Here is a 12,317-nt window from a genome sequence, read left to right as displayed (position 1 = left end):
AGTGGACTCATTATGCCACGTTTCATTAGACCATAATACTTTTTAACAGAAAAACCTAACTCATTTTGCAAGGAGACACAAACTACTCGATTCAAGGCAGATCAAGCTCACACCTTCCCCCGTGCACCAAGATACACCCTCATCAAACACCTCCTCATTTCACACCATAGCAGTGCAGACAGAAATAACTCCCCTTTGCTCCTCTCCAAGTGGCTCTTTTTAGAAGGAAAGAATTCCCCCCACTCCACCCACTTGCACAGAGCAGACTGGAGGCACAGCCCTAACTCCTGCACACACCACAATAGCACCATTTAATCCCCAAATGAAGTGAGCTTTGCTTACAAACAGCTCAACAGCTTAGTACAAGCCTGCAGTGGGTGTACGTAATGTGACATGTAATGCAGTGTGCTAACAACGGTAGCTGCACATGGATTGTGTAGGACTATCAAGCATTAGCTGGATGTGGATTTCTTAATGTGGTTGTTAGAAGTGGTTTCTCACTTGGGGATGTGATCTGTGTTGTCCTGGTGGGTAATTCTTTCTCTTTTAGGTATGCTGGGAATATCATCTCTTTGTAATCCGACGTTTCATAGAATCATGGAACAGTTTGTATTGGAAGGGACCTTAAAGCTCATCCAGTTCCAAGCCCTGCCACGGGCAGGGACACCTTCCACCAGAGCAGGTTGCTCCAAGCCCCTGTGTCCAACCTGGCCTTGAACACTGCCAGGGATGGGGCAAGTTTATAGCACTGTAGACGTACAAATACATTAGTTACATCCTCTCTAATGGGCGAGATAAAAGCAATGGCAGCAGCTCATACCTGGAAGAGGTAATCGCCTGGTGGGACGTCAGTAATGTCAATCCATTGGCAGTCGATGTCGTGCCGATACACATCCCAGCACCCCACTGTGATCCCTTGTTCCCCAAAGTTGGCACATTCATACTGCTTTTGCACATCTGTATGAGCAGAGTCGAAAGCACAAAGGGTCAGAGGCACAAAGTCACATCCCAGCAGCTCAGGCTGGGAATTTCCCACCCTCAGACACATCAGAGGAAGATCCAGTTGTTCTCCAACTCCCACATTCAGTGATAAGCCACTGGTGTCTCCTACTGACATAGCTGGGCTGTTCATCTGCAGGGGAGGAGCTGCCACCTTCATCCCTCATCGCCCAGAGGCACGTTTTGGAAGCTGAACACACATACTTGGCTTTTCAGAGCAGCTCAGAATAGGGATGTAAGGAGCTGAGGCCTGAAAACCGCAGCATATGGGGCCCTCAGGGATTCTTATACCTGTAGAGACCACTCCGTACATCATATATAACCTCAGGACCGGTTTCTGGCTCCTGTCAGGCCACATTCTAACCCTGCTCAGGACTGTGGCAGCATCTTTGAAGCCATTCACCTGGATGGGGACAGCAATAAACTCCCAGCACAAATGGCTCTGGCGTTTACCTGCTTCACATTCGGTGTCTTCCAGGCAGAAGCTGGCTTTGTGCCCTTCAGCCACCTTGGTTCCGTTGAGGTTCAGCAGATCATAGTGGGTGAACACCTCCATGCTGTGGTAATGCCTGCAAGGCACAGACAGGGAGAGTTCTCCTTAGAGAAAACAGGCACCGCTGTAATCACCAGCTCTAAAGGCAGCACAGCCTGTCCTGGAAGAGCTGGGCCGGTGGCTCCAGCACGAGGACCAGGATGTGAGCAGCCTGGACTTCACTTTGTGCTGTTGCATCCCTCAGGCCAGGCATTCCACCTCCCAGCCCCATTCCCATGCAGCTGAATACACAACCACCATGAAGTGCTATGGACCAAGCAGTGCTGGAGGAGGTGGAGTGAGAGCAACCACAGCCAGGAGATCTTCCCTATGGCACCATCACCCATCCTGCCTGCACGCTGGCTCCCAGCCCAGGTACTTATTTACACATCAAGTGCTAAAGCTGCTCCAGGGGAGAGCCTTGCCCCAGCCTTTGGAGAATGACACCATGTTTTATAATGGCAAGGAAGGGAGAAAACACAGAATCAAAGCCACCAGCAATCAGGTCATCACTTCCAGCAGCCCACAACAAGGAATATTTCACTGCTCCTTAGCAAGAGGCTGCAAAGGGAGCTGGAGGCACTAAACCAGCACCGCGGCTGTGGGGATTGATCTGGTTTTCAGCAACAGAATGGAAATCTATTGGCAGAAAACTAACAGCAGATGGAAGCAGCTTCTCCGAGCAGTCGCTTCGCTCAGATCTGAACAACCTGACAGCTGGGTTCACACGTGATGGGCGGCATCATTTTAAACAGGGAAGTGTTGGTGTCAGCTCAGCCCGCGCTGGGCTGTTACACCAGCACCACTGGGTGCAGCGGGCACGAGAGAGCACACAACCTGTGCTGCAGACCCCGAACTATCAAACCTGGACCACGGCAGGGTTTGGGTGATGCTGAATGTGGGAAGATTGAGCTTTTCTGCCACACTGGTGGTTGAGCCCAAAAACCAAGCCTGTGCTTTGATGCAGTTCAGTGCATGGGGCTCAGGGTGAGAAGCAGATGAAGTACCCAGTGGAAGCACACGTGCTCCATTGCGTGCTCCACGTGGTCGGGACTGGGCGCACAAGTGTGGTCACGCTGATGCAACACATTGGGTTTGATCCCAGGCTTGGAACTGGGAGCAAACCCACAGCAGGAGCACCCTATGGAGACCAGGGGAGCAGCCAGGGGTGCTGAGAGCAGTGCGGGTCCTTAAACCACTGTGTGGCTGCCCCAGCAATGGGACACTGTACTGAGACACACCAGAGCCCATCTGCAATAGCAGCGAGGCAACTGCACAGGGAGGCCCCAAGTCAAACCCATTGCTCAGGAGTTTAAATAAGAAACACTAAAGTGCAGGAATCCTGTCCTGTCCAGCTGTAGAAATAATCATGGCTTAAACATTCCAACTCCCATTATTGCAGCAGCACTCAGTGCACAGATCTACAGAGAAAGGAGGATAAAGGAGGCAAAGGAAGGAAGCTTCTCCTCTAGAGAGTGGGTTTCTTCTCACTTCCTCCTGCCTTTCCCCTAACCAAATATATATATATATTACATGTCTATATATGTGTATAATTGCCACCTGCCAGCTGTTAATCACTTTTCACTCCCTGCTACAGGTCTTTCCCATTTTTGTTCTACTTCCACATCAAAAGCCAACCAAACAGAAGCTCCCAGTGATGGGGTGAGGCAGTTTGGGAAGAGGCAGCGTTCCACAGCTGAGCTGTGGACTTGGAGCTGCCTGATTTGGTTGCCTCCGACCCGAGTTTGAGGTTCTCAGGTCTGACTCAGTTCTGAGCTATGTCTGAATCACTCAAAGGGCTGTTTACATTCTGGTGTTTACAGACTGGAAAGATTGAAGAGGAATTGAGTTCATCCTCCTCCGTACAAACAGAATCCAGTTTAAAGCACGCAGATGGCTCTCGGCCTCTTCCTGATCCTTTCCCCATCTCTCCCAAAGAGCTCCACGTGCCCAGCCTGCAACGTGCTCATTGAAGCCTTGTGGTACCCAAATATTCCCTCAGCCCATCCCAACAGGGCCAGGGAAGCAGCTCCTGCCCTGCTCTGGCTTTCCTCCTCCCCTAAACACACCATTGCCTATTTACCTTCAGTCCTGTGCTGTGAGGTTTTAGCTCCTCTTGGTGCACACATTAAACCAACCTGTCTGCAGGGGAAGTGGCCAATGTTTGCCCCACACCATGATCTGAAGCCTCCAAGCAGTAGCTCTGCTGGGTACCTCCACATCTCACCTCACTCACAGTGCTTACAGGACTATAAACACCTGAGCATTGAGCATTGACTGCTCTCATGATTTCACACAAGTCTGACAGCAGTGGCAGGGGTTACTAAGCTCCCTTTTACCCCACATTAGAGAGAATCAACCGTGTAACAAGCCATCAGTTCAGAAGCAAAGCATCTGGATGGCTGCGTTCCAGCTCCCTTTCCTCCCTATGGTTTACTTTGGCTCAAACTGTCCATTTCTCCCTGAAAAATGATGCATTTACGGCTGTGAATTCACTGTTTGTCACAAACAAGCCCCGAACAACCTCCCAGCTGTACACAGTGTAAGTGCAGTCAAAATGTGTTTAAAAGATGCAGGATTCCAGCATGTCCTTGAGTCCTTTCCCAGATGAGGGGAATAGCTCAGATGGCTGCATCTTTCTACACACATAAACACACACTTCCTCTGCACATACACATATACTGCCCTTGCATATACATCTTTTCTTTAACTCAAACATTTTGGGTTCAAACTTAAGCAGGGGAGATTTAGGCTGGATATCAGGCAGAAGCTCTTCCCTGTGAGGGTGCTGAGGCGCTGGCACAGGGTGCCCAGAGAAGCTGTGGCTGCCCCATCCCTGGCAGTGTTCAAGGCCAGGTTGGACACAGGGGCTTGGAGCAACCTGCTCTAGTGGAAGGTGTCCCTGCCCGTGGCAGGGGTTGGAGCTGGAGGAGCTTTAAGGTCCCTTCCGACTCCAGGATTTTATGATCTCCCTTGCTCATAGACCAGTTCATAACCATAACTCCTACCGTAACAAGCTGTGGGAGGGTGACATTTGCCCTGACACCCGTCACAGCTCCGCAGTGCGGCTCCAGCATTCCAACCCCAACTCCCACAGCAGAAGCCCCCTTTGGGCACAGCAGGGGACAGGAGGGGGCTCCCCGTGCACCCACCGGTGGCAGTCGTGCCAGACCCAGGCGTGGCGGCCGTTCTTGGGTCGGAAGTCGGACTGGCCGTTGTTGTGGATCTGGGAGGAGAAGCGCAGGAGGCGCCGGTAGCCCGAGGTGATGGAGGTGTTGGTGGCAGAGCTGGCCAGGCAGTTCTCCTCCAGGGCACACTGCAGCATGAACATGGGCCGGTCCTCCAGGTACGCCGTCTGCTCCACCAGCTCGGCGTTGAGCACCAGGTCAGGGGCGGCTGGAAGGAAGGGCTGGAGTTATCCGGCGGGTTACAGACCTCTCAGGGCACACACTTACACTAACATGAAGCCAAACCTGTGTTACTCACTCTCTGAGCAGGACACACCAGCACCGAAGCGACCACCTCCTCTGGGGCAGGAGACGTGGGCTCCATCGTGACGACAGTGGGCCAGGGACATCTCTGTCCCCGAACACTTGACGCCGCTCATGACGACGTTGTCAGCGCTGATGTCCCCATGCCAGTACCAGGTTTCCTGGGAAGAAAGGCAGAACAAGGCATTTCACACACTCTTTGGTGTTTAGGGACTGCTGGAGGAACGTGCCTCCCCCTGTAACTTGCAGTCTCCCTCCAGGGAAGATGAGTGCCAGAGCACACAAGGAGACAGATGATGCCAAAGGATGCTGAGGCAGAGAAGAGTAACTTGGGAAATGAGCCCAAGTCTGTTTAAGCAGAAGGCTCGTCACCCTGGGGTTTAATCCCAGTCCCATGTGCCCTGCCCTGAACATCTGACCAGTGTTAAGCAAATCTTCCTCCTTGTTTCTGAGCTGGTGTAAGTCTCTGTTTGGTTTTAATCCCGCTGTAAACTCACTTTTGCACCCCGTTGAATTCATCCTTGGGCTGTTCTAAGCCATCTAGGCCGTGCTTTGGGAGAGATGCCCAGCAATCAAAGCACATCTGCGCACTTGGGAGGGCCACAAGTAATGCCAGTGCCTGCCTGCACAAGGAGAGGAGGCAGGATCCACAGCCATGCTGGAATGCCACTGGAAACAAGGCATTTGAGGAGAACCAGGGCTAACAGGGTGTGATAACCCAGCGGTCTGCACCTCCTGGTTTCAGAGGGAGATTCACTGGCGCTCAAACCTTCATCTCCATCACCCAGATCTCCAAAACTTACAGGAATAACAGAACATTAACTCCCAACATCCAGCACTCCCCAAAATAACCCCTGAGGAAGCTGCAATCGCAACGCTTGGGAGAAGGAGAGGGAAGGAAGAAGAAAACATTCATCAGATCTGTTGGTGTCAAAGCACGTTTCCAGGAAGAGAAAACCCATCTGTACAACTGCTCCCACTGCACCAGGCTGCTCGTTAACCCTGGTAGCAACACTCTTTGCACACCCGCACACAGGGCTGCCCTGTTCTACACAGTGTAGCTTTATGCTCATGGGGCTGCTGCAGCCGGGATACACAGAAGGGCTTTTTCTGTCCTAAATACCAGCAGTCTCAGCTAGAGGAAAAAATGTCTTGTTCCTCGCTGGCCTCTCAGGGCTGTGTCAATAGAGCCGGGCAGTTGGAAAGGCTGGTGCTGAGGGACGTGGCTGTCCTCAGCTCTTGTGCTCTGCTTGGCAGCTACACAGGGAGATCAGCTGGAGGAACCAGGTTGTACATGGAGAGGACTACAACAGCAGCTCCAGCCTCCTACCCCCTAAACCAACCCCTTGGCTGGACCTGCACATCCCCTCTGGCAATAGATAACACTTAAACTGGTTGGAATCTGCCTGCCCATGAGCCCCGTGTGTCCTCCTGGACCCAGCGTGGTCACTGCTCATTGCAGGACCGTGCGCTCCAGGCAGGGTTTAATTGTCCATTTCTCTGCTTCCTCAATGCGCAGCCCCAAGGATGCTGCAGCTATTGTCGTGTCAGGGCCTCAGTGTTCCTCCCAGCACAAAGAGAAGCTGTGGCTGCCCCATCCCTGGCAGTGTTCAAGGCCAGGTTGGACACAGGGGCTTGGAGCAACCTGCTCTAGTGGAAGATGTGCAAGATACTGCTCTGTACTGATACCAGGGCTATGGCCAACACCAGCTACGTATGCTTGATGCCATTTATCCATCTGGGAACTGGGTGGGAAGCTGCTGCTCTCCCTCCTTCCAGCTTTAGGGATGCTGCTCCCTTTCCTGCAGCCAGCAAAGCAGGCTGACACTCACTGCGCCAAAAAGCTCCACTGGGAAAGAACACTTTATTCCTTTGTGGTTATCCCAAGCTTGTTAGTTGGAAGCTTTTATCCTTTCATTAAGTGCCATTCTCAGTCACGTGCAAGCAGGGAGGGTTTAGGGCATTTGCCGTTAGAGAAGCAAGAAATACAAATGACGTGGGGAGCTAGTACCCAGCAGAGTACACACTGCACTGAGAAGTAACTACAGGAGCAAAATCAAACCGTTTTCAAGTGATTTGACACCAGGTTAAACTTGCCTTCCACACTTCAGGCAGTCTGAAGAGTACAACTCCCTGATGACTCAGGCAGGGCCAAGAAACTACGTGGAACCACAGCCCAACCAGGGATAAGGGAGTCAGGCTTCCCAGGAAAGCTGAGCTGTGAAAACAGCAGCTTTGCAACAGCTTCTGCTCCGTATTTCCCCCAGGGGCTGTTGTGCAATAAGGTTTAACCTTCAGGACCTCTCTAGATAATGCCCTGAAGGGGAAGGCTGTGATTTGTTGGATTTTGGCTCATTCCTCCTCCTGCAGCATCCCCTACCAAGCACACAGACACCAGCACCGCTGCAGCACAGGCAGGGAGGGCAGGGGGCTCACCTGGAAGGCATGGCTGGCAAAGCCCAGCCCCAGCTGCCGGCACACCACCATGGCCTCCACCGTGCTCCAGTTCTCGCTGCACACCGTGCCCCACCGCAGGGTTCCGTTGCGCTCGGCCAGCACCTCCACCCGGCCCTCGTAGGGGTTGCGGCCGCCGCTCAGCCGCAGCTGCAGGGCACAACACAGCGCGCGTGAGAACCACCGCAGCACAGCGCATGGGGAGACGCAGCCTTTGGGCCTTCTCGAGGCGTCAGGTCACAGAGCCCAGAACCTCAGTTCAAGGTCCCATCACGACAGGGGTGTGCGCCAGCGTTACTGGCCTGCACAGATTGCAGCTGAAGTGGCGCTGCACCCATTTATCACCCTCTGTTGAGCTTGGAGGAGCTCAAAGCTCAGCACAAAAAGGGAACATCACCCTCATTTGCCCTCCTGGCTAATACACTGCAATGTTAAAATCACAGCTTAGGTGAAATGATTCCTGCACAGCTCCCCTGCATAGCAAGGGAGGGCAGATGATGCTCTGGGTTGAGCACACCCCACTGAGCTCACTCCCGTCTGGATCACTTGGTTTCTCACCTGATTCTGGAAGCCCATCGCTGGGACGTTGCATCTCACAGCAGCATCTTCTTCATGGTTACAGCCCTGGGACTCCATGTTGAACTTGCAGTCTGTGACTGACTTCTCAAAGCCAGTGCAATCGATTTCGTTTAGGTGGATTGGACCCATGCCTTGGGAGGGAAGGAAAAGAGAGGTTTTACCTTCTGCCCATGCTACTGTGTGGTGAAGGAATATCCAGTACCAGTTTATCATACACTGCAGGCATCAAAGCACAGTAATCCTGAAAACATTCCAGGCATTTCTTGTAAAAATCCAACAAAAAGCTGCAGGATAACATTAATAATTTTACCATTAAATTCTTTCCAGCATCTCTGGGGCTCGAGCACCAAAGAGCTGCAGGAAAAGCCAAACCTTTCCATTGTTCCAGAACTCACAAACTTCAGCTGTAGGAATCCTTCTGGCTGGGCCTCTGTGTGGGAATCTGCTCCCAATCAAGGCCTGACATTTAAATGGGACAACAAAATATAACAGTGCAGGGATGTGTGAGCAGTCAGTGGAACAGCTCTGGGGCAGGTTTGTGCTACAGACTCCAACACCGCTGATGGAAACAAGACTGAGCGTCATTTCATACTACAGAGAATGGCCTCGAGGTTTTGGGAGCCAAAGCGAATAATCTGGTTCTTCCTTGGACAAGTGGCAGCAGAAAACTGTTGCTTCTACTGAATAGACGTAGCAAAAGGAGAGGGACACGTGAGAAGAATCCTGCCTGCAAAGCTCTTGGGTCCCGTTTCCAAGCTGAGCCCAAAGCTGGTTAGAAAGGAGTTTTTTTGGGGATGATTCAGAGGTTTCAGCAGATGATCTTCATCACAAAGAACAACCAGAGTCTTTCTTGGAATACACATAATCCACTCCTGATCCTGCTCTTCTGCTAAAGGGAATGACATGGGAGGAAATACAGCTTTTACCACAAGCAGCACTTACTGCCTCCATGTGCCTAAAAGAACTTCCTCACAAAGACCAGATGTGCCCGGCTTAGTGGCTCAGCACCATGGCCCTGCCCTCTTGCTTTGGCATTCCACTGGGATGACTTTGCTGGGCTATTCCAGTGGAGAATGTCAGGCTGGATCCATGCTGCATTCCTGGGGCATCACCCTCCAGTTCTGGTCAGCACCAAGGCATTCCTCCTACTCCAACTGGTGGCTTGCAAAATGACTGGGCCAGTGTCACCATTTCCAGATGTAGACCACAAACATGATTTTAATGAGAGAGAAGCAAAAAGAGGCTGGATAGACATTCCCCAGGAGCCTCAGCCTTGGAGTCTGCTCCTTCATTGTCTAGATCTTGTTTGATGCCGCCTGAACACTTTGTGGGGGGCACTCGTCTCCCACAGGTCACTTTGTCTTAACTGGGACCTCCAGACACTGCCCACTGATGTAACATGGAGCCCACCTTGTTGTGCTTTACCCTGTGACATTAAATCTCCAACTCAGCAATGGTGAGACTGGTCCTTTCCATTAGTCTTTGACCACAAATATGCACCAAGATGCAGCTGTACCAAAGCACAGTGTGAACCCATACACAGACACTGAGACGTGGGAGCAGGGAGGTGAGTTTGGGCCAAAAGAGCTCCTTTTCCTGCCACAATGGGATGATCTGGCTGCTAAAGGGAGTTCCTGAGGGCTTGCCATCCCAAAGGCTGGTTCTGGCTGGGTGCACTGATTGATGGCCAGAGTTCCATGGTAAAAGGAAGGAAAGTGACTGGGAATCAGCAGCCGCTGCTGAGAGTTTCCAGGCTACGAGAGAGGGAACAGCACGTTCTGCTCCCTCCTGTGGCAGCTGCTTCCCCTCCGTGATGATTCTGCTGTTTCCTAGAAGCAGCTGAACACATCAGCAGCTCCCTGCATCCCGCTGCAAGATCTTCTTGGCAAATCCAATGGGCAGGTCACATTTTAAAGCTTTCCGGATCCTGGCCACCACCACTGTGCTTTACACGTGCTCTTACTCTCCCTGCTCCTCTCCAAGCCATGATGGGCTGGAGAAGCTTCACCCATTCATTCAGTCTCACAAGAAAGGGTTTGGTGTCATTTTCCTTAGGGTTTACACTATGGGAGCACAAGATGTGTGAATCAGAAGGTGGTTTGAGAGGGTGTACGTTCGGCTCCGAGTTACCATTTACCACAGTTTGGGATTTAAACCAACTCCCTACTACAGGAAATCCAAACCCAAACCTGGCACTGAACTGTTCAAATGCCCTTCTATTTATAATGGGCTAAATTAATGTCCTGGACTTCAACTGGAGAGTGTTTAAGTCCAATTCCAGGACCCATTTTTGCCAAGAACCTTCTAGTAATGCATTACACCACGATGTGGATCTGGAGAACTTACAAAGAGCATTTGAGAGCAGCAGATGTGATAACAAGGAAGAAATAGCTGGAAGAGCTGTTTGAGGAAAAGGTTGGACTCATCATCAGGAGCCTTCTTTCAAGGAATCTGTTTCTAAGTCACATCTTCCAGTCCAGCCTCAAGCTGCGGGACTCCAGAGACTTATTAAGGGCAGGGAACAAATTCCTGGTCCCCTCAAACAAACATCCCAGTAAAAATAGGCTCTGCCCTGGATGATGAAAGAGCTCTTGGAGGTGGACAAGGCACGGCTGGTCCCTGGAGCTCTCACTGCTCTTACCTTGCCCGAGCCTTGCTCCTGTTATGGCTTCCTTGGCGCTGCCGAAGCCCAGCTCCCGGCACACCACGCTGGCTGACACCAGGTTCCAGTTGTCATCACAAACTGTTCCCCATTCCCCGTTCTTCAGCACTTCCACTCGTCCCTCGCCAGTGTTGGCTCCTCCTTTCAGCCTCACCAGTGGTTGCTGGAAGACACAGACAGAGGTGGGGTTATCACTGCCCCAGGAACAGAGCATCCTTTCTTAAAGCTCTTACCTATGGCATGTGGCTGCAGGCAAGTTGTGGCCCAAAAAGTGTTACCCTGAGGCACCTTAAACCAACCAGCACGTAATATGAAAGACTAAAAGTGCTGGATGGAAGTAGATCTTTACCTGCTAAGACTCATGGTGTGCACAGACACATATTTCTTGCATGGATATTCATGGGCAGAGAATAAAGAGACATTTTATTGCTCTGAAGTTTTGGTGCTTGGATTTAGGAGCACAAACAGTTTCGCAGCACAAGAGTGCTGCTGCAAAACAGAGCGGTTGGACATGGACAACCCAGTTCTCATAGCTTATCTCCTGGGAGCCTTAGAGAAGGCTTGGGAATTGCCCTGAGCCAGTTCACACGAGGCTGTTCCCACTTGCTGCCTGTGGCTCAGCCACTAGATGGATTCATTTGCTGTACACGTCTCCAGCCAGGGGTCCTGGCTTCACCCAGGAGACCAACATGGACCTCAAGCCATGTAAAACCTGCCTGCTGTAGTTACAACTAGTGGGATAAATGACCTGTCAGCTCACACACAGCTGAGTGGCAGGTCCAGTTGCATCAGTTCCTGCTCTTACTCTATTACTCACCAACCACACATCACTTACAGCTTTGTCCAGTACCAAGCAGAGACCTGCCAATTGCTGCTGCACCCAAGAGGTGTTGCTGCAGCGGGAGCTGAGTCTCAGCTGTGGGAGCGCCGTGCCAGAAGCTGGGACCAAAAACCCCTTTAACTTCTGAAGCTGGAAGCATGTGCAGCTCTCCAGGCTGGGGTCACACAAAGGACGTCCAAAGCCTACACAAAGGCTTAAGGAATTACTTGGCAGTGTGCACAGCTCAGGAGATTAGCAATGATTTACAAGACCTTTCACCTCTGAGGCCTGGATCCTGCAAACTCTTGGGGACTCCAGGCTGGCAAAGCAGGGACAGGAGCGCACTATTCCCACCACAGCAGCGGCCAGAGGTAGTGTCAAGAGGAAGCCCACTCCTGAAGTCACAGAATGAGGGCTGGGTGATGCAGGCTGCACCCCAGAGCAATCAACACCTTGGGAAATAATGCTCTCAGCCAGCATTAGGAGCCTCCAGACCTCGAGACCACCCCTGCATCCTAAGGCACATCCCTTACAACTGGAATATTGCCCTTGGCATCAACCAAAACAACATTTGCTGCAAGCTAAACTGCTCTTTCCCATGCAGTCAACACACACTGAGAAAACTGACTCCAGGGCCATTTTATAAGGCTTTTGCATATCTTCTTATGCTACACTCAGCCCTCTCCTTGCTGGACTGAACACACACAGCTCTCGTTCTGCCTAAGATCTCATCTCAGTCTCCCCTCTGGCAGGTTAAAGCCATTCCCCTTGTCCTGTCCC

At 51.7% G+C, this 12,317-nt stretch overlaps 1 protein-coding gene across 3 annotated transcripts in view; it reads right to left on the bottom strand.

The window, feature by feature from the left end:
• Positions 1-12,317, bottom strand: part of LOXL2 (lysyl oxidase like 2) — a 43,780-nt gene that overhangs the window by 2,736 nt on the left and 28,727 nt on the right. For all 3 annotated transcript variants that reach the window (XM_030510055.1, XM_030510056.1, XM_030510057.1), the window contains 7 exons: positions 10,697-10,880; positions 8,035-8,186; positions 7,459-7,626; positions 5,018-5,183; positions 4,684-4,927; positions 1,453-1,568; positions 821-957 (listed from right to left, as the gene is read on the bottom strand). In XM_030510055.1, coding sequence (XP_030365915.1) covers positions 821-957; positions 1,453-1,568; positions 4,684-4,927; positions 5,018-5,183; positions 7,459-7,626; positions 8,035-8,186; positions 10,697-10,880 — 1,167 coding nt within the window. The remainder of the gene's footprint in view (positions 1-820; positions 958-1,452; positions 1,569-4,683; positions 4,928-5,017; positions 5,184-7,458; positions 7,627-8,034; positions 8,187-10,696; positions 10,881-12,317) is intronic.

The sequence above is a fragment of the Strigops habroptila genome, chromosome 21, assembly GCF_004027225.2.
Source record: "Strigops habroptila isolate Jane chromosome 21, bStrHab1.2.pri, whole genome shotgun sequence".
Taxonomy (NCBI): Eukaryota; Metazoa; Chordata; class Aves; order Psittaciformes; family Psittacidae; genus Strigops; species Strigops habroptila.
This window is presented reverse-complemented; position numbering and strand designations above follow the sequence as displayed.